This window comes from Callospermophilus lateralis, chromosome 13 (assembly GCF_048772815.1).
Source record: "Callospermophilus lateralis isolate mCalLat2 chromosome 13, mCalLat2.hap1, whole genome shotgun sequence".
NCBI lineage: Eukaryota > Metazoa > Chordata > Mammalia > Rodentia > Sciuridae > Callospermophilus > Callospermophilus lateralis.
Window position 1 is genome coordinate 105,016,366 of NC_135317.1, and position 22,006 is coordinate 105,038,371.

Here is a 22,006-nt window from a genome sequence, read left to right on the forward strand (position 1 = left end):
GGCAGAAGTTGGGGGCGGGTAGACCGGCTGGCCGAGGAACTCCATTGTCAAGGGGCTGGATCCTCTGTGTTCCCGGTGTCATATGCCATGAGAAGTGAACACTAAATGTAAGCCCCGCTCTGCTTTGCCCTGAAGGGAAATTCACCGTGGTCAGCCTTTCTTCTCGGCACTCGTGGTGATGGTTCAAACAGTAATTTGCCTATAGACTGCAGAGTTGTAAGAGGCCATTGCAAATACGACTGGAAAATGTGTGTGCCCCTAGGTGCTGGGATAAGAGCTTCAGGGAGTTGTTGGCACCGCGCTCGGCGAAGGCACAGTCGGTGGGACCAAGGTGGGCGTCCTGGGAGCTGAGGCCCACGGTGCTGGGTGTGCAGTGCGACCACCAGTCATCCCCACCCCTGGAAATGCACTTCCCCCTCTCCCAGGGGGATGCTCCTGACGCTCAACCACTGTCACATGGTGCCAGGGGATCTGCCAGCCAGAAGAGCCCACCTGGAGTGGACTGGCCAATAAGGGGACATCACTGCCCTGACCACAGTGCCGTTTCAAAAGAGCCATGAAACCCAAGCTTGGCCAACGGGAGTCTTGGTGTTGGACTGTTCTGCTCAGAGAACCAGCACGGAAGACCCTGTGTTTCTCAGCAGAACCTGAGTCCCATGTGGCCTTTAGCCTCGTTTCCTGTCTGCTCAAAGACCAATCAGTTGAAAACAATGAAAACAAGAGACAAGAAAATAGGTGACAAAGGAGAGAATCACAGAGTGTTGACCCCTTGTCCCAGTCCAGTGCTCAGGGCCAAAGGACAAACTGAAGGCCTGTGTTCTGATTTCCATGCTTATGTTAGAAATCAAGCTAGCAAACTGTTAAACAGACCGTGTTCTACTTTAACAAGCACGCCTTCGTTAATACCTAAAAAGCCAGGTTCCTGTTCCCAGACTGCTGGGCGTTCCACTCCAGAACAAGGCCGTGTGGGGATGGTCAGTTGGTCTGTCCACTCCTTACTGCTGCCCTACCCATACCAGAAGTGGACATGTGCTTACATGCTTCAGGTCTATCTGCACCCGCGTCCCCACGAACAGTGATCTCTTGGCCACTCTTCAATCATATGAACCAGGAGACACTGTGTGGGACTTTGGGTCACTTTTAGAAAGTGAAATTTGGTCGGGGAATTCCAAATTTCAAGTGCCTGAGTGTGGCCTAGAAATGGGGGCACAGGCTTCCTGTGGGCACCTGCATGATCCATCCAGGGGAGGGCACAGTCAGAAGGCACAGGAGGGAACGCAGGATAGGGTGCAGGCCTTATCTGGCCTAAGGGTGTGACTGCATGTTTGTGACCCCTGTTGAAACCCTACTCCCAGTGGGGTGGTCAGAGGTGGGGCTTTGGAAAGTCACTGGGTTTAGATGAGGCCCTGAGAGTGGAGCCCCTTGGTGGGATTAGTGTCCTTATCAGAAGAAAACAAGACTAGGGCTCACTTTCTCCACCACAGGAGGCTGCAGAATGGACAGCCTGCAGAGCTGTGAGATGCAAATGTCTATTGTGTCTATGCTGCATCTTGGTAGAGCAGCCAACCAGACCAGGACCAAGCGTGGGCTTTGTGCCAGTGTCCAGGATCCCTGGTCCCCTCTGACTCATGAACCCTCTCTGTGATCTTTATCTAGTTGGGTGAGTTTCTGCCACCTGCAGCTAAAGAATCCTTATCCCTTCAGTGTCCTGCAAGTGGTCAGTAGCTGTGGCTCTCATTGTTTCAAAGCACTTATTCTTACTGTAATTTGCTAAATCAACGTTCTCCCTCCAACATTGTATTGAACTGGTCTCATGAGAGTCACTAATCCAATGGCCTTGCTCTCATTCCCAGTTGGCTGGTCGGCTCCGTAGCATTTGGATGCATTAAACATTCCCCCTTTTGGAAACCTTTCTTTTCTTTACTCTGGAATATTAAAGGAAAAGTTTGGTCCTCCTCTATTTCTCAAACAGCTCCTTTGACTTCTGTAACCCTCTGCCCAATTATAGACATTCTTCAGAGTTCACGCTGGCTCTTGGGGCTGAAGCTACTTCCAACATCCACTAATTGGGATTGATTATTTGAGTCACATGGCGCTCTCTCATCTTGAAGAACCCATTCACTTTTGTACCTCCAAATGTCTCATCCTTGAAAAATGAGTCTCAAACTTCTATCTCCATCCTTGGCCTTGGTATCAAGACCTATTTCCTGCGTTGGACAGTGTCGACAGAGTACTTATATTTGGAGTGTTCCCTGACACTGGGTCTCCCCTCGTTTTGCTGGGCTCTGCTGGAGTTACCAGTGACTCCTTCCCTAGTCACCAGCTCTCAGACCAGTGCTGTCTGTGCTCTTACTGCCCCACGATCCCTCTTCATTCTTTCCTTGCAAGGTGTTTCCTCTTCGTTTGTTTTCGGGCCCCTGCGGCAATCTCTGCCTACCCTGTTCCTAGGTCCTGTTCTGCTCCACTTTCATTCTTTTATAAGAATCACCCAACCCTGATAAATTGCTGGATTTTTGCATGGCTTTTTTTTTTTTTTCCTACTTAAAAACCTTCCATGGATGTCTGTGGCCTGAGGAAATCCCTTGTCTGGTGACCAAGGCTCTGCATCAGTCTTCAGTGTTTTCTCCTGTTCTGCTTTAAAACAGGCTCTCCGTCCTGTCAGGCCCATCCCGCCCTAAATCCAAACTCTTCCTTCCTGTGTCCCTGCCCTGATTCCTTCTTCTCCACTCCCCAGAACCCCTCTCCTCCCCTCAAGTTCTTAACAATGGATCTCAAGCCCCAGATCCCCGAGGAAACCTTTCTTCCTCTCAGTTCACCATGTTTTCTTTCCTCATCTTCTGGAAACTTCTGTTGGCTCTATTTGTTTGACACTTGTCTTATGCAGTTGTATAAACTTGTCTTTGCTAGAGCTGCCTTTAAATTAGATTTTAATTGCTTTTGAAAAACAGAACTTGTGCCACACGTGCGATCCTCTGTTCTCCCCTGGACCGCCCAGCCTGGGCTAGGTACAATGAGTGCTTTAAAGCATTTTCTTGTGCTATTTCTTTGTTCTAAATTAAAAGACTGTGCTCTATACAAAGTATTTTTGTCACATAGAATCAAGTAGTGTGGGTGCTGAATACGTTGGTAAAAGCTTGCTGGACTCTCACAAAAGGTTTGCTCCACACCTACCCAGTTCCTCCCACTGTTGTCTTTGTCTTTGAAGAATAACACATGATTTCCCCCTTTTATAGAAAATAATATCATACTCTGATAAAAGTTCTCTTGTTTATCAGCACTTCTTACCTTCTTACCTCTTCTGAATGTGATTTTAGATCTTAGCAGGTAGGTATTTTTGAAGTTCAGAAAGAAAAGAATCAGCAGCCTCTAATGTACATAACAAAAGACACTGAAATATCCTTCTTTCATTTTATTGAAAAGGAAACATTTCTATTCTAGCGCAAACAATGTATATTTTACATCATAAAGCAAGATATAATTTACATATTACATTTCTTAAGAGATCTTTATACCATTATGTCATTCCCTTTTTTTTATTAGGTTACTTCTTCTGATTCAGTTCAACCTGCCGACTACCCTACACATCAGCATCCTGTTTGGAAGGGGGGTGGGGCAACAGCTCCTGGTGCTCATCTCTGTCTGGGCATGACCAGGCCTTGAGGTCTGGCCCTGAGACCTTCTTCTGAAAACTGGTTTAACAGCCAGAAGCTACTTCTCCAAATCACATAGCAAACTTGTTTTCAAAAAAATCAATAGTAAATCGAGTGCTACTACTAGATGGTTTACTTCTTGATCAAGTGCTCAAATAATGGATGCTTGTAGTGTTGGTTTACTACCAATGGGCAGTCCCATGCCTGACCGGCACCAATTACTTCCAATTCCCAGAAATGGCTTGTCTAAGTTGTCAGACAGAACCTCCCAGTTTCCCCCACCATTTGGGTTTATGGGGCCAGGATTTACTGTAGACCACTGGAAATGTATGTCAGGATGAAGGTTTCAAAAGATTTTGTTTTGCATAACTGTCTTTTCTAAGCGTCTCCCCTTTCCATGCATGACTTCTGTTCTTTACCTATAACACACATCCTCCTTTAGCTATTCTCTCCAAACTCCAGACCCCTCAAATTCATTTTTTGGATGGCACTCACTTCACAAATCAAATAATGTTTCCATCTGTAAGGTCATACTATTCCTTTGAAACTCAGTAATCCACAGAAATGCATGGAACACAAGAATGAGTCGAGAGATTCCTCAGAAGCAAGTAATGTGAATTGTCCAGCCAACCTACGTGAACCATTCCCTAAGAAATGTTTTCATCGTGGGTTAAAGGGAGAGGGGACCAGTTTGTGAAAGCAAAATGCCTAAGATGGGCTTTCTTCTTATTATTGGGAAAAATACAGAATCGACATTTGAAATACATTTTCAGATGAGTGGCTGTTAGTCTGGGAAAAAATATCACCATTAGCTCAATCTGATATGCCAAGGGAAATACAAATGTTTGCTAAAAGTGCATCTTATACCCAAAGTTCTTGCCTGTCACTTATAATGCACAGTTGGCATATTTGGCCAAAATCAATCTAAAGATTTCTAATCACAGGTAACTAAATGTATTAGAATCAAGCTGGCCAGGATAAGAATATAAGTTAATATATGTCTATTTTGCATGTCTTAAATTATTCTTTGGTCAAATGGTGTGATTTCTCAGACATCTAAAAATATAAACCTGTGTATTGCTTACAAATACAAGGCTTTACGTATGTACAGCAAGGGAGCATCTCCTTGCTAGGGAATAAGGCTTCCTGGTATGACACCACTCCATGAACACTGTACACTTTTATAATTTTCTTCCTCCCAAGGCTAGAGTGCTGGACATGCAGAGAACACAGAAATCTTTAAAGGAGCACAGGAATAGAGACTCACAACACCCCTGTGAGGTAGGGAGGTATTGCTAAACCCATTTTATAAACAGGCAAAGCTGAGGCATGGCATGGCAATAAGGTTGGGTCAAGTCCACCCGTCAAGTTAAAAAAGCAAGGCTGGAAACAGAGAGAAAGAAATAGGGAAATATCAGTTTTGGTTCCTAACCCTAGATGCTAAACTTTACTTCAAAACACTAAGAAAAAAAAAATAGCCCACAATTGCCTTTAAAGTTTTTGGAATTTAGACAAACCTTTAAATATTCCACTTAAAACATGCGTCCTGTCTTTCCTATTTCTGTTGAGTGGAGAAAGCAGATGACTATCTTTTCCTCCTCTACGTATAATTCCCATGATAGAATATATCAGCATTCCACCAGAGCCCCAGCTCCAAATTCAAGGACATCTTTGTTCTCTCAAATAATTTGTAATTTATTTAAAGCCCTAATGCAAAAAATGACACTGTTCTCAAACAACTGCCCTGCCAATTGCTACGTGGCCTTGATGAGAATTCTGTATAGAATATAAGAAAAGAAGCAAGATCCCTTACTAATGTCTCATCACTGCAGAGATCAGGACAGTGTGATGGTGTGAAATTTGCTTCCTGTAGAGTTTGAATAACTACAGACTCAAGCTTGCAATATTTTATATATATATATATATATATATAAATATGTACAGTATATATATATAAGTGCACATCTGACTACCCTTAAGGCACCAAAGAGAAGTAGGCCATGTCTTTCACAATTCCGTCTTTGTTTTCCTAGAGAAATTTCTCTCCCTCTCAGTGAACATATTTCCTCTAAAACAGCCTGTGACAACAAATAACTTTAACTCAAGATGACTGATTGTTTAAATGGGGCAGGGTGGTGTTGCTGGTGATATTATAGTGCACAGCTTAGAGCTCAGACCTAGAGCTGAGAGCTTAGAGCGAGCCAGACACAGCCAGCCACAGCCAGCCACGCTGATCAGACAGACCAGTGACCAAACTTGTACACAATTTTTGTTTTCCAGCAGCTGGCGGAAGAAAACCTTACCATAACCGACAGACACAGAGATAGTGAAAAGGGAATCATGGGAGGCACAGATCTTCAGAAAGACTTTGGCTTTGCAAAAGCTCCTGGAGAGCAGTGGGAGGAGCTCAGAGTAAGGCACTGAGGTTCTCACAGGTTGGTGACAAGGCCTGGGGCATCCCTCTGAGCCTGTGTGTATGTGGCTTTGTGGCTGCCGCAGACCTTTCCAAAACCTCTCAGGATTATGGGAGTGGGTGGGCTGGCCCTAACCGAAGAAGCTTGGAGTATATTAATCAAAGCATGAATAGAAAGAAAAATAAAATAAACACACAGAAACAAATGGTGGTGGAATTCCAGAGGGAGGAGGAACATTTGTTAACTAATTTTCATTTTGCTCCTCTCCTGCTTTTCTCTGCCATGGTCCCAATATGTTAGTTCTGTTTGTTTGATTGTTTTTACTTTTTTTTTTCCCATCGGATGAAGAAATGACAGAGCAGGATAGGTGTCTTATGGTTTTTGATTTCTTCTTAGGCCTGTTTAAAATTTTTTTTTTTCCTCAGTTGACTGTTGGCACTTGGTTCCTCTGTAAACTATATTCCTTGGCCTTCAGTCTCAGGTTGGCAATGCTGTTGGCCATGTTGATGCCCTGAGCAGGGCTATTGTTGGCACATGTGGCAGAATAAGTAGCCATGGCGCTGTGGGGACAAAGGAGAAAGCAGGGAGAATAACAGGCATTAGTTTCATGAAGCTGCAAGTCCAGGCCCCGGGTGGGTGCACTCTCAGGACGGGGCCAGGCAGGGCAGGGCCAGGCAGGGCAGGGGTTGGACTAGGTGACCTCTAGGTCTCTCCCAGCTGGGGCTTTCCATTAGTCTAAGGCCCTTGGAGAGGTGGCTGTGTTTTTCAGGGCAGGAGAAAGCAGAGGAGAATGAGATCCGGGGAGGGAGGGGCACTTGCTGTGTTGGGTACAGTGAGTAATGATTTATTTCTGGGGTGACAGAGGAGAGCTGCCCAAATTGAGCAGCAGGTGCTTTATCAGCTGACTAATTAAAACAGCATTTAATCTCCCTGCCTCCATTCCCTAGCCCGTGGGACGGGTGACGCAGAAATGCAAGTTTGGGACAAAACGACTAAAGGAAATTTTGCTGCTTCACTCTAAATAGCTGTAATTCTAACATGTTTTAGGCAATTGATAAATACCATGAGAAGTAATGTGCTCAGAGAATCAGTTAGCACCCCAATGGAAGTCCCCAGTCCTTCTTGATTCCCTGGTTGATAATGGCAGCATTGTGAATCAAGAGGTGCCTATCGACTGGCCTCAATGTCCTGGCCTCTCCTCAAAACTCCCTGCGGAGCACACACTGCTTTTGGCTCAATTATTTTGGAAATGTCTAAATTTCCAAAATAAAGTATCAAAGGCTCCAGTTTCAGCACTCTTGACCTTAGAGATAATTGTTTCTCACTGTCAATATTGCCAACAAAAACTTGACGTTGTCATTGTCAAAGACTGTTCTTAGGACCAAGAACTGGGCATAAAATTGTCATTGGGGGATTTCTTTCTTTTAAAAAAAATTATTTTATTTCTTTATATGTGGAACTGAGAATCAAACCCAGTGCCTCACACACGCCAGGCATGCACGCTACCGCAGAGCCCAGCCCCAGCCCCAGCCCCTGTCCTGGTGGGTTTCTGATCACTGCATCCATGAATCTCTTTTAAGGAAAAAAGAAATGGTGTTGTAGAATTGTACTCAAATTGTTTCCTTTATACTGAATGGATAAAAGAAGACTAATTTTAACTAAATGAAAATGTTTCTAAAATAGCAAAATCCTTTTCAACTTCGGGGTGGATAGACAGACTTATAAATGGAATGACATGTGCTTTTCTGGGGCCTGCATTCCAGTGGAATTGGTCAGCCACACAGGAGCCTGTGGTTCTGGGATCAAGTGACAAGATCAGAAAGAGAGAAAACTGAAGCTGCTCTACAAGAAGAATAGATCCCTGACACCTCTCCCGAACAGTCCAGACTTATCGTAGCCTAGTTCAACTTGGTGACTAGCAATTAGCCCAGGAAAATTAAGATAAAGAAATATAGAAGGTTCCGGATCACTCCCTCTCTCCAGAAATACAAATCTTTAGCTTGCCGCACGGGTATAAAGCGTGTCAGCAAGTGTGTGTGTGTGTGTGTGTGTGTGTGTGTGTGTGTGTGTGTGACAGAGACTGTGTGTGTGTGTGCACGGCAGAAAGAAGACTCAGAAGGGTTACAGAGTCCTGCCTCCCTCACTTCCTCCTCCTCCTCCTTTCTTTTTTTTTTTTTTTTTTTTGGTACTGGGGATTAAACCCAGGGGCACTGAATCACTGGGCCACATCCCAGCCCTTTTATTTCTCATTTTGAGACAGGTTCTGGCTAAGTTGCTGAGGCTGGCTTTGAACTTGTGAGCCTCCTGCCTCAGCCTCGGGAGCCGCTGGGATCACAGGTGTGTGCCACCAGGCCTGCTGCCTTTCCTCATTTTGCCCGCTCATTCTTACCCAGTGCCCCTGCGTGATGCCCTCCCTGCTACTTCAAGGCAGGTCCTCCTATGGCACCCTACACTCTGCTTTCATCACTTCATTTAATTTTTTTAAAAATGTTATTTTAGTTGAAGATGGACACAATATCTTTATTTATTTATTTTTATGTGGTGCTGAAGATCGCACCCAATGCCTCATGTGTGCAAGGCAAGTGCTCGACCATGAGGCCCTGCCCCAGCCCCACTTAATTTAATCCTCCATCATCTATCACTGTTCTCAGCTGTAAGCGCCATGAACCAGACACCACCTCTGCTGGTTCACAACTGGATCCTTTGGTAGAGCTGACTCAGCCCCTGATGCACACTTGGTGCTCAGTAAACTATTTAGTGAAGAGACGAGTGAGATGTATGCAGATGGGCTACAATTTGACCGATTCCTGATCTCTGTCACTGGTTTCGGTCATCCTGCTATGAGTGATGATTTCTTAAAAACTAATCTGACCAATGTGCTTTCACTCTTTAGAAGTCGTCCTTGCTGTAAATTTCGCTCTCCTAATGGAAAGAACAAAGTCAGAAGGACATGGCAAAAGGGGATGGTCACTGCATATTCTGGGATACACAAAAATATCTTCTCACAGTAAAACTAAACCAATATTCATACAGTTGAGACAGACTATCACTTCCCCACTCTCCACCAAAGGGCACGGGCAGAAGAGTCTCCAGTTAAAATGGGATTCATTAGGAGTGAAACAAATGACCAGAGTAACCCATTAAGATAGGGAAAGGTTTTTCTTAACAATGCACCAAGAAATGCCATTTATTTTCAAAACTCATACACATATCATCATTTAGTTTCTAGACTGATTACATGTTTCCACTCAAGATTCTGCCAGAAATATGTGCAAATCCATAAAACCCATTGTCAAGGAATTTCTCGGACACACCAAAGATGAGTGGATTTGGGAAATGTACCTAAATCATGGATTATTATAAAATCAGCCAAATTAGCCTTTCCCAACCAGGAGTATGAGAGAATAAAGCACTAAAGATTATACACAGAAGGTGCCATTTTAAATACACAGGGAGAAGCTGGACTTAAAGGGTATCTGCATCACTTGGAAAGTAATGAGGGTAGAACTGAACGGCCTCTGAGCACACATGGTAAAACTTCATGACAGAACATGGAGATGAGCTCTGGTGGCAAAGTGCAGACAGTCATGGAGGACTGTCCTTGGCCGAATTTTGAAGACGGGTTTTCCATTCTTTGAGAGTCTAGACAAGCAAAGTCCTACTTAACAGCAATTCACCCTTTCTGTTTCTTGGCAGACAAAGCAAACTGCGACCTTGGGAGATTCCGGTAGTTTACTGGAGTTGTTTCCACTGTTTTCCAGAAATGTCTGCAGTAGCAGTGACTGAAGTTTTGTCTACTCTGTGCCAGTTTTGCTCGTTACTTCACAGTCTACTACCTGTGTCCCATTAGGGATTCTAATCTGGGACTCAAAAGGTAGCACATTTCTTAGAAATACTGAGTTTTTCTCTGTAATGCAGGCCAGACTATAAAACCCAAACTCAGAGGAATGTTGACCCACTTTTTTACTCAAAAAATGAATTAGTAGGGAATTAGGATCATGTATTGCACAGGATGCTCCCAAGACTTTGTCTCTTGAATGATGCAGCCTGCGCTTCTGCAGTAGAGAACAGTGCCCTGCCCAGTGGTATGGTGGTGCCATCACAGGAACACCATAATAGGGGTGAGTCTGTTTATATTAATGAATGGGTTTTGTGATTCCCTCGAAGCTTCAGAAGGGATAACATTTCACTTGTAATTTTTAGAAAAATTATAAATATCGAAGACACCAATCTGACTTATTCCAGCATTGTGTGGCTGAGAGATGTAGGATAAAAGAAGAGAGGTCACCTTCATCCCAGCCTCTTAGCTGATGTTTAGAATGTATCCTCCTTCAAATAGAGACCGCAATGTTACTTTGCACATTTTGTATTGAGGAATTGCCTCTCTTCCCTACAGTAGTTCCACTTGGATCTAGGCTTACAATTCCATATGTGCTTTACAGGCAGGGAGTGGGTGGTTCTTCGACATACCAGTGATGGACACAACTTGTCACAGGTCAGAAAAGACAAATTGCTGAGTGGGTGTTCGTGGAACAGCCTAGATGCGCGTTAAGCATGGCAGTGGCCAAGGGAGAGGACTTGCTTCCTAAAGGGAGAGCAGATGCAAGAGAGCCTTGCATGGCTGCCAATCTGAGACACTGTTGGTGACCACCTGTCCTATGTCATGGAAACTCCTAAGGCTCTGCTTCAGGAGAAGAAAGAGAATACTGAAACATCATCTTGCAAGAGAGAGAGCTGTCAGGGCAATTAGCTGCTTTCAACCAATTTACGAGGCCATTCAGATTATGTGAAATGACCATTCCTTCCTATCAAAACTCCTGGGGTCAATAGGTAAGACTGAAACTGATGTCCACTGTAGGTTAAGCATAAGACAACAGAGAGCCACTTCCTACCAGCGGGGCTTACCCTCTGAGTAAGGCAGAGTGCAATACGAGCTGATTCCTGGCCCTGACTTTATAGGGTTTAGCTAAAGCCCATTTCTACTTAAGTTCTAGTAAAGGTCTCTGTATTTGTGACCAAGAAAGGACTTCACTGGAATAACGTGCATGGAAACACTGGAGATGGAAAAGAAGGGCTGATTCCTGTCTGTTGACTCAATAGGGGGTGCTGGGACTTCCACAGAGCTGACACGTTGAAGTGGGCTTGGAATGTTTCCATCTCCGTATTTGGAGATTCCTAGCAGATGTGGCCCAGCTACAGTCAGCACAATGCCAGCCCCGCCCTCAGGGTTGAAGGATGGTTTTCACTGGGGACGGATCATTCATGATCCATCGAACTGCTCGGAAAGGCTGTAGTGAGGGAAACTGTGCTGAAGTGACTGCCAGACACCCAGGAGGCCCCCAGCAGCCCACTCATGGCACGATCTCAAAGCCAGGAGACTCAGGGACATCTTTCCCTCTGCTTTCTCCACCCGTAGTGTAAACCCTACAAATCACAAAGCAGTTGAGGATGGCTTGGGAAACAATAGCACTTGACTATGTTTTCAACTTTAACGTGGCCTTCTAGCTGAACAAAGAACAAACGATGACAAGCTGTTTAAATTTTTACTCCAAAGACAAATCTGTCAGCCTAAGAAGTCTGTGGGTCTTCCTGGGAATCTAGGTTTCCTCTGCGGGGACTTAGCTTTTCAAAGGCTGCAGAGCCTTCAGCTTCCCAGGCTCTGTGGTCTAGAGGGCAGAGGCCGCCTCTTTGGTGCGTTCTTTGCAGTACAAGAACAGTGGAGGCTCCATCTAAGAAAATTCAATACTGGTTTTCCTAGGGAAACTTACTATTGAAGTGACAGCCCTTACATCCTGTTGGAAATGTTCTCATGAGACCTTAACAATCACTTGCAACTTCTGTTTTTGAGATTCAGAGGTTGCTTTTTGGTGTATACTGAGCTCTTACACGCCTGGACCACATTTCATCAGCCAGCCTTCAGGGTGTACTACATGTTTAGTCATGTTTCTGCAAGCTTTACCTTTTCTTCTAGAAATGTCTGATACACAAATATGCAAATCTTGGCATGCGGATGCTTTGCATCTTTCTATTGTACAGATTTTTTTTTTTGATATTTCTTTTTCGTATGCAATAGGGAAACTAGTGGATCAGTTTTGATACGAGCTTACATGAAAAGTCAATGATCTGCCAGGAGCCAGGATGAGAACATAGTTCTTCTGACTGCTGGGGCATACCCTACAGTCAGTCACCTGATGCCTCACTCTGCAAGGCGTGTCCTGTGTGTGGACAGCACTTCCATCACCTTGGAGTGGAACACCTTGCAGATGCAGAATCTCAGGCCCACCCTAGGCTAAGTGGACCCCAGTCTCCAGGTACGAGGTCCCAGGCGAGTCCCAGGCATAGCCACATGTGAGGAGTGGTGCTGTCAACTCACGCCACCCTTAGGTTTGAGGACAGGTTCTCCGGTAGCTCTGGTTCTCACACAGTCCCCGCTGTGGGACCTCACTGCTCACATCTCCAGGAGTTGAACCCCCACTTTCTTAAACACACTTAGCTTCCCCTTCAGCCCTACCCCCAGCAGCCACCCTCTTCCCCCTCTGACAAGTTACCTTTTCAGTGTCTTCCGTTAGAATCCGTTATGAAGCCCCTCGTGTAAACAACATCTTGGGAGGGACGAGGATCTATGTTTGAAAGTGTGAAAGCGAGAAATGAGCCAAGGCGTTCAGCAGATGTCAGGCCGCACCAGGACCACCACCAAGTGACGGGGATGAGGAAGGGGAGGGAGCTCTGCCCTGGGGCGTTCATCTAGCCCTCCCTCCGCAAGCAGCCCTCTGGGTCAGGCTGCAGAGCCGGGCCAGCTCTCTGCTCTCACAGGAACTGAGGTCTCTGGGGAAGGGTGTCTTAGCTATTTCATCTCAAAAAACATTCGGCAGTCCAAGAGCTGGTTGGTCACTGCTACCCAAGAGGCAAAGCGCTCTACCAGTGAGTCCTCGCAGCCACAGGGCCTGGGCGTGGGGTTGTTCTCATAACTGTCCTGAGCTAAGCAGTGGGCCTGTGTTCCAGAAAGCTTCCTTCAGCTGACCCCAGGGAAATAAAGAAGACACCTGCCAGAAAGAAGCATCCATGTTCGGGAACGCTTTGCTTCCTCTGGTGACTCAAGTCCTGCCTGTCATCTTCTGTAAAACGCTCAAGGGAATGAACAAGTTCATGACTGCCTTGGAGTAAACCATGTGTCTCAGTTTGCCACGGACAAGCCCAGTTTATGCCCACCATCCTAAGGAAATTATCAATACCAGTCCCCTTTCACTTTCAAAAGTGTCCCAGTTTGGATGACAAGGTATACAGCCACCAGTCTGACTGCAAATGACAGCCGGGAAAAAGACTCATTGGCTCTTCCCCAGTCCAGAGTTCTGAGCGTTAGATAGTACCTGTTCTGTGCCTTGGCTTCCTCCTTTCCTCTCAGGGAAGAGCCCTGGAAGTCAGCCAGCTGCTCTCTGGCAAAACTGTCTGCTCACAGTCCCCAGGTTGCAGGAGCAAGCCACAGGGCTTATCCCGTGGAGTGCCCATACACCCATCTGAGACAGACCTTGCCTCAAAACAACGGTTTCAACAGTTCTCCAATCCTAGACTTTTTGCTGCATCCAATACAGTGCAGGTTCAATTTGAATGAGAATAGTCAGTCATGTGTCCTAAGGTGTGGGACAGAAACAGGGACCACAAGCACGGGTACTCTGTTTCCTGAAGACTTAAACTTGGGCAAGTGTTCAGCCTCCTCTTCTTTGGAACTGGAGCAAGGATAGAGTTATCACACAGGAGTGTCCCAAAGATTAACCAAGACAAATGCTTTTTTAATGAATGTCACTAACTTGACATAAGGACCAAAAGAAATAGTGAGTGAATTCTCCATAACACAAAATGTCTATCAATTCCTCGGCTTTTCATCGCTTGTTTTTCTTCTGTATTTCTTTAACAACAGTCATGTTTCCTAGCAAGATTTGAACTGTGAAATCATGAAATATTTGATTCTAAACAGCAAGAAGATCTCCAGGTAACAAAATGGGTTTGGTCACTTTTAAAAATTAAACAAACTATAAACACTTCAGACAACATTAGGGCAAAAAAAAAATCATATTAATTTACTGCATTAAACCATCACTTTTCTACTTAAATTTGGAGATTAATTTATTCTTCATACAGAATATGAACTATCAGGTTCTATAATACTGTTTTAATTTTTACAAACTCTTGTATGTAAGGGAGAAGTCATATAAAAGCACACGATGAAATGAGTAAGAAGTAGTAGGTTATATGATCTTAAGTGAAAAGAGCAGAACATAAAATAATATGTACACTAAGCCTACACTATATAAAATATTGAACTCTAATTGCAGAAATGAACAAACTAGCTATATCAAGATGATACAAGTATGGTCTTTTGAAAACATCTCTAGATTTTCTTCATCATCTTTTTAGCTAAAATAGAATTTTTCCAAAAAAGGCACACATGACTTGCCACGTTAATAGCTTCAGTTTGATGATCATCTACAAACTGTTGTGGGCACTGAGGCTTGGCTTCTGCTGTGGCCAGTGTCTAACCCGACACTAGTTCCAGAGGACTTCGTCCCCACGTGCAGGGGTCTGCGCTCAGCTTCTCCCTGGCAAGGACCCCCAGGAGGACGCAGGCAGAAAGGAGAAGCAATGCTTCCCAGTTACCACCAGATTCACACCAAGATCTTGAGGCCTCAGGCTTTGAACTAGACCATCCCACAGGCTATCTGTGGACTACCAGTACTCATAAAAGAAATAGTAAAGAATATGTGATGTCACAATGGTCCTCAAATGTATTTTTAGTAAATCCTACAGAAGAAGGGTCTACTTTTTAAATAGGACACACAGATATAATTGATCTTTCAAAATCAGCAAGTCTGAGAGTAATGGGCTCCAAGAATAGGACTTCCTATACACGGGGTCTCCATGTACAAAGACCAGAATTAATTCAGGTTAATTTTACAACAAGGAATATAAAAGACATTCCCAAATGCACTTATGGTGTTTCTCTCAAGAACTGATTTGGTATAGAAAGAACATTTAGGTGAGGCTCTGGGCTTGAATTAGAGCTATAAATTTGGAAAGCATGTGCATTTCATGAATGTGGCTTTTCACTTCAGGGGCTAGGTTTCTGCCAGGACATACTCTGTTAGTCTAAAGCTTGTCCTTAAGCCCATAATGAACCTTGACAATAAAAAGGTTAAAAAAAAAAAAAGCACAATAAGTGAATTTGCGAATACTTCTTCCATTGAAATCAGCAGAAGAGAACATGCAGCCTTGACCTGGTTTCTTAGAACGCTCAGGTCTAGGTTTAAAGACAGGCACCCTGGACTGGCCATAGGGTGCTGAGTACAGCGTCTCAGTTTGCCTTCTGCCATCAGCAGTGTGTTCTGAACAGAACAATGAACTGAGGTTCAAAGTCTCAATGAGGTGGAAACAGCACTCTGCCACTTGCTTCTTCAAAAAATGTCACCTTTTTAATATAAAAGTTTAGTGTAAATTATACAATCTTTTTTATGCAAAACATACACACATGTGCACATGCACAAGTGCGCGTGCCCTCTCTCTCTCTCTCTCTCTCTCTCTCTCTCTCTCTCTCTCACACACACACACACACACACACACACACACAACTGACCCCCAAAGAAATCTCCAGACAAGTAGGTCAGAATTGGTGACAGAACAGGAAAGCGTTTGGGATCCTAAGAAATTTCCCCCTGCTAACTGGTAAGGACTGAGTCTCGAAAGTGATGGGAATGAGCTTAGGCTCTCCTTTCCTGTGTCGGTGTCGCTGTCTCCTCCCTCCCTCCCTCCTTCCCATCTCTCTTCTTCCCTTCCTCCCTCCTTTCTTTCTTTTCTTTCAATTCAAGGTCAGTTTCACTGTGAAGCCTGACATGTTAATTCCCTACTTGAGCATAAGGAAACAACCCTATCTGAAGTTTAGAAATGGGGTAGTTCTGTTCCAGAACGGCTGCAAAAAGGGACAGTGAGCACGGCTTAATATTGGTCTTTTCTTTTAGATGCTTCCCCATCTTTGAAACCTTTGCAAGAGTTCCTGAGTCCAAGAGGAGATTGCTGATGGCCTGCCCCTCTCTCTTCTGCCCCAAACCCTGCTCCTGGGGCAACTAGGAATGTCCTGTGAAACTCTGGGGATGTCAGCAAGTTGAGTGTCTCTGAAGAGGGTGACCCAGTAAGAAATGTCGGCACACGCAGCTTTGAGCATGACCGACGGCTGAGGAGCGTGTGGAGGTGGAGCAAGGGAGGGCGGGTGAGTCATTCACCTGTATGGGGATGCTGTCCCCCAGGAGAGATAGTCGGTGGGTCTCGGAGCAGGACGAGGGACGATGGGCTGCTCCACGGCACTCACGTCTCCTGAGTAGGATTTGAGGAGGGAAGCATTTTTGTTGGCCAGCATGGCTCTCTCGTTCCTGCGGAACTTGGCTCTTCTGTTCTGAAACCACACCTGGAAGAGGGTTGGGAGGAGAGAAGGGCATGAGGAGGGAGAGGAGACAGAAGGAAGAGAGCATGTGAATGCACGGTGTGAAGCCTTCCCAAAGAAGCAGCATGGGTCTGGATTCCTCTCAGGAAAGAACATGCCCTAGTCCTCCCCTAGCGGGGCCGGCCTGCGGCTCTCAAGGGTTAGGACTATGGGCTGGTGGGGCTGGGGTGCAGCTCGTGGTAGAGTGTGGGCTTAGCATGCAAGTAGCCCTGGGCTCTATCCCCAGCACACGTGCGCACGCGCACACACACACACACACACAAAAAAATAAATAAAAAAAAAAAAAAAAAAAAAACTTAGGGCCACGAAGTTCTTCCAGTAATCTGTACTCCTGAGTCAGGCTCTGTGACTGATTCATCACACAGCAGAATGTGGGCATCATTCCTATCATAATTGTAATCAAGAAAAAGAGGAAAAATCTCATTAGACCTCCACCACAGATACAATGACTTCACTACTTTTTCAAAATTCTTCAAAATGTGAAAATGTCATCTCCTTTCACATTACTAGGTGTTTAAAGCAAAGTATCTATTTCTCCAAACTCTCTGACGAGGATTTAAGAAGCAAATGGCTTGTTTTCAAGGTGTAAGGAACTCCACTGGGGAAGTGAGAGGCAGAGGAGCAAGCACTGCAGAGAGCATCGCCAGGCCCCTATGGGGCTCGGCTGCAGGAGCGCTGGACTCCGGCCACCGTGGAACACATTCTGTCATCCCCCTGCAGGGGCCAGGGAGCTGGGGGCTTGTACCCTGGCTGTTGTCAATCATTAGTTACTAACATTCCAGCACTTCTGACATACCAAACACAGGCAAGGAGGTCTCTTGAGGTTCTGGAAGGAAATGCGGATGCTACACATCAGAAGCTGGCTGGACTACGTTTATCTGTAGGGTTTGAGGATTATTACAGCATAATACACTTGTGCATTAAGCACTGCCAGGACTGGGAACATGGAGGGGCACAGTACATACATTACTTCTGGTCATCATGACAATTCCAAATAATGTTCTGTTATTTCTATTTTCAAGTTAAGGAAATAGGTTCAATGAGCTTAAGCTATTGAAGTTCACACAAATAATAAAGAGCTAAGGTCCTTTTTTTTCTGTTTTGTTGTATTTGGGTGGGTGAGGGTGTTTGCTTTTGCTTGTTGTTTCTTGTTTGCAGTGAGGGATGGAACCCAGGGCCTTGCATATGTAAGAAGGCGCTCCCCCCAGAGCTGCAGCCCCAGCCCAGTGGCTGAGTTAGGTCAAGGACATCCATCTCATGCTGCCCAGCCCTTCCAGACGGCAATGAACTGCACTTGCTCCTTCACTCACTAGGGAGCCTTCGTGGAGTGCTGCTCTGGAAAGGGGTGAGCAAGGCGTGTACTCTGCTCTCACAGAGCAGCTCACAGTCTACAGAGGAAGAGGAGTATGCATGGAAAACCACAAAATAAATAATCTAGGTACAATTATAGAAACACTGGCGAGGCGTTGGGGAGGGATTCCAGCACGTGGAGAGACAGCTGCACAGCTCTGGGCAACGTGCACCCCAAGCATCATGGGACTGTTGCCCCAGAGTCGGGTAACACAGGGGGCCAGAGTGGGAATCCACAAAGGTTTGAACATCCCTTCTCTGACTTCCAGAACCATGGCTCTTCTGTTTCTTCTCTTCCTGTTGCAGTTATCAATTTAAAATTCAATATAACTGTATCCTTGCCCTGATTGATAACATCCACTGGCCTCCCGTGACAGAATAAATGACAACCTTGCCATAGATCCAAAGCCTGTTCGGGAATTATTTCTTGTCCACACAAAGCCACACCATCTAACTCCAGCACAGATCCTCTATGGTTCCAGCAGCTTTCTACCCACCCGTCATGGCAGCAGACACCCCCTCTGCCTGCAACATGCTTCTCCTTCCAGCTGCTAAAGCCCATATATTTTTAAAGACTCGACTTGAACATCTGAAGAGTCGTAGTGGAAGGAAGATGACTTTTAAGGTCCAACAGAAATGAATAAAAATGCTGACTACACTATGTTCAAGATTGACCTTGGAGAGTTATTCAATCTCTCTGCTCCTTGGCTGTAATGTTCCTACTTCCAGGACGATGAGAGTGGCCCAGAGAGGGTGCTTAGTCAGTGTACATTCCCTCCCTTTCCCCAGGCAGCCTGCGTGGTTCCTGCCTCTGGTCCATGGCTGACTCCTGTACACTCCTTCAGTGCAGGAGTCACCTCGGGTCTTCTCAGCCCCAGACCAGAGCACCTTCAGGGAAAAGGCCAGGGTCTCCTTCACCCAGCAAACCCAAAGCAGGTCCAATGGTATAATTGGTGCCCAATAAGTGTTTCAGGGGAAAAAATGGGAGGGAAAAGAAAAATGAAAACCAAAACCCACAAATTTTATAAAGATGACTAAAACGTGACCTCCACTCAAGAGGACTCCACCGTCTAGTGGAAGAAGCTGGCCACAGACAGCTCAGTGAAACGCACATGATGTTATGATAAATGCCCTAACTACGAAGACGCCTGGAGTCAGGGCGGGCTCAGACAGGAAAAGAGCTGAACTCCAGGGAGTTAGAATGGTCCTGGAGGGACAGTTCTGTCCTCCCCTTAGGGAATATTTACAGCCCTGAAAGTTACTAGGAAGTAGCAGATGGGAAAGGAGGAAGAAAAAATAGCTCCACCATATCTGTCTATCCACATTTACCTCATCCTCTGTTTATTATATGAGTCAATATCTATAGATAATACGTAACGTGTATATTGCATGCATTTGCCCATTGTGACAGGGATAAGATGATCTCCCAACCCAAATATGACTTCCACATTTTTTTTTAAATTCCTCCCATTGCATTATTCAGGTTTCCTTCTTTAAAATTCAGAACACCATAGCAAACGTGGGACTTGATGGCAGCTGTGGATTCCTGGCCTGAAGCGCTTCATGACTCCACTGCAGGCTGAGGTTGGGGCATAAGAGGGATGGAGAGGCAGGTGTGCGGGAAAGCGGAAGGGACTGGAGAGCACTGTGTGATGAGCAGCTAGGGAAAGAGGGGGCAGGAAAGAGGACATCATAGTTCATCACAGGACGGTGGGGTGGGCAGAGCTGGACTACTGAGCCATGTCCCTGTGGTCACTCCACTTGATCCCTGAGAACTGCCACCAGTTACTGCACACCCTCACTCACACCTCCTCACTACCCTCAGGAGCCACATGGATTCTGTAAAACTTTCCCTTGGGGAGAAGCACTTGCCCTTCACTCCCTAGGGAGCCTTCACGGAGTGCTGCTCTGGAAAGAGGTGAGCAAGGGGCACTTAACCACTGAGCCACATCCTTCACCACATTTTTTTTTTCTTTTGAGACAGGGTCTTGCTAAGGTTTTAAGGCTTTAAATTTGCGGCCCTCCTGCCTTAGCCCCCTGAGCCTCTAGGAGTGTGTCACCATGCCAGGGTGAACTTTCCTCTTTGGTCACTGACATTTTTTTCCCCTGTCTCTTAGGGAGCAGATCTTTGGAGGTGAGGTCCCTGATCCCCCTTGGAAAAACTCTCACACTTTCTCTGGGACCTGGAGGGACCTCCAGGACCTCCAATCAACTCAGCAAGCATCTGTTACCGTGTCTTGTGCCTTGTGACAGACACCGCACTGCCCCAGTCAAGACCCTGGGGGTGGCTCAAGTCCCCATCTGTCTAGAGGGGTATCCTTTACGGAAAGAAATCCCTGAAAGTCAGACTGAACAGGGATATGTAGACATCAGTCCCTTCAGGAAGATGAGAGACCTGACCCCCTCCTGATCCGAACAGCAGCTTGCCCCTGGCAATGTGGAAGACAGGAAGCTCGGTCAGCAGAGACGGCAAAGCACCCCTTGAAACGGCATTTAAGCAGGGGACTCATTGATTCACGTCTGTTGTATAAAAAAAAAAAAATAACTCTGGATCTCTGTATCTGCATCCAGATCCTCTTTCAGCCACCTCCTAGATATGCAACTTTGTGCCAAAGACTTGAGCCTCTCTCTGCCCACATCATTGCACTAAGGTGGAGGTTAGGGATCAAAGAGCACTAAGCAGCAAGGGCCCCGCAGTGTTGTCCTGTCATCTCTGCTGAAGAACACAGTCACAGCCATATCGTCTTCTGGCTGTCTGGCTGCAGTCGGTGTGTCACCACACGAATGCTGCTCAGAACTGCTCCTCCCTCTTACCCTGTCTACATGTCCTTGTTGGGACACGGGGAAGATGTAAAAGTCACCTACTTAAATGTGTTCTTACTTCCTTGCCCTCCATTTCCCACTTCCAGGGCTGTGCACAACCCTGTGTACTCACAGCGAGTTTCTGGAAGGTTTGCATATTCCCAAAGCCTGGGGAGGAGAGCTGAGCTGAGAAGAATTAACCTCTTTGGCCAAACTGATGCTCAAATTGTAAGCTGGGGTGCAGAGTCAAATGTTCAGATGGACAGGGTATGTAACGTGAATCTAGAAGGGTCAATAACACTAGGGAGGAGTGGACCTGGAGCAAATACCAAGCTGCCCCACCTAAACGCATTCCATCTGGTTCTTAAAAATACCAAGCAAATAGGTAAAAGCGTGCATCTGTCTTTGTGCTGCCCACTTGCAACCTCAGTCATACCAGCTCGGTCTGAAAGCTGCAACGTGGGTACTAAGCAGTCTGGACAGTTGTGTAGCTGTGGGGGTGCTCACTGCCACCCACCCACAGCAGGCAGTACCTGCACTCTGGCCTCGGTGAGGTTCACACGGCGCGCAAGGTCTTCCCGCACGAAGGCATCCGGGTAGTGCGTCCGCTCAAACACACGCTCCAAGGCCTGCAGCTGGCTGCTGTTGAAGGTTGTCCTGTTTCTCCGCTGCTTTCTCTTCTTCTTCTCCTCTGAGTTCAGCTGATCATCTGGAACAGAGAAGTTGATGATAAGGATCCAAATTCACCTTATGGGTCCCAGTTAGCACTTTGTCTTTTTTTTTATAGTTCTCTAGAGATTGCTTCATTTGCTCGCATCCTTATAAAAGTCCTATGCTCCTTGTGCAAATGTTGGCATTGGTGCTCCTAAGGTCATTTGCCCAGAACTCCCAGGGTTCTGATGCTTGATTTTTGCTTCTAAGCATGGACCAGACCTGAACCAACAGCTGGAGAGACTCTGCTTACATGTTCCTTAAAGCCTGTTCTTTCAAAAGCTAAAGGACAATCTCACTCTTGGCCATGTTCTCTGGCTTCACCAGACATGGAGGAATTTTTTGGACCATGTCTTAGACAATATTATGTTCATTGTTATAGTTTCATAACCAAGTAGAAAAAGTAGCTCCTGGTTCCTTCTCCAAAACATACAAACATGAACACAAACACAGAGTTGCAGAGAAGAAACTGTGTTCACACCAACTAAAGAGATTTCTGTTTCACTGTACTCTTCTTGAAACAGCAGATAAGTCCTAACAGCAATCACCCGCAGCTGGGTGCTTTGCCAGGCCTGCTTCCGGGGCTTGAGCCT

The 22,006-nt window shown here is 45.8% G+C and overlaps 1 protein-coding gene across 2 annotated transcripts in view; it reads right to left on the reverse strand.

Annotated features, from left to right (window-relative positions):
• Positions 1-3,422: 3,422 nt before the first annotated feature.
• Prrx1 (paired related homeobox 1) overlaps positions 3,423-22,006 on the reverse strand; it is a 68,317-nt gene continuing 49,733 nt past the window's right edge. Inside the window, exons 2-5 of one of the 2 annotated variants that reach the window (XM_076831439.2) lie at positions 21,236-21,411; positions 16,333-16,514; positions 12,613-12,684; positions 6,537-6,624 (exon numbers count right to left, since the gene is read on the reverse strand). In XM_076831439.2, the coding sequence (XP_076687554.1) occupies positions 12,630-12,684; positions 16,333-16,514; positions 21,236-21,411 (413 nt within the window). In that variant the 3' untranslated portion in view covers positions 6,537-6,624; positions 12,613-12,629. Of the gene's footprint in view, positions 6,625-12,612; positions 12,685-16,332; positions 16,515-21,235; positions 21,412-22,006 lie in introns of both variants that reach the window. The other variant, XM_076831438.2, reaches the window with a different exon arrangement.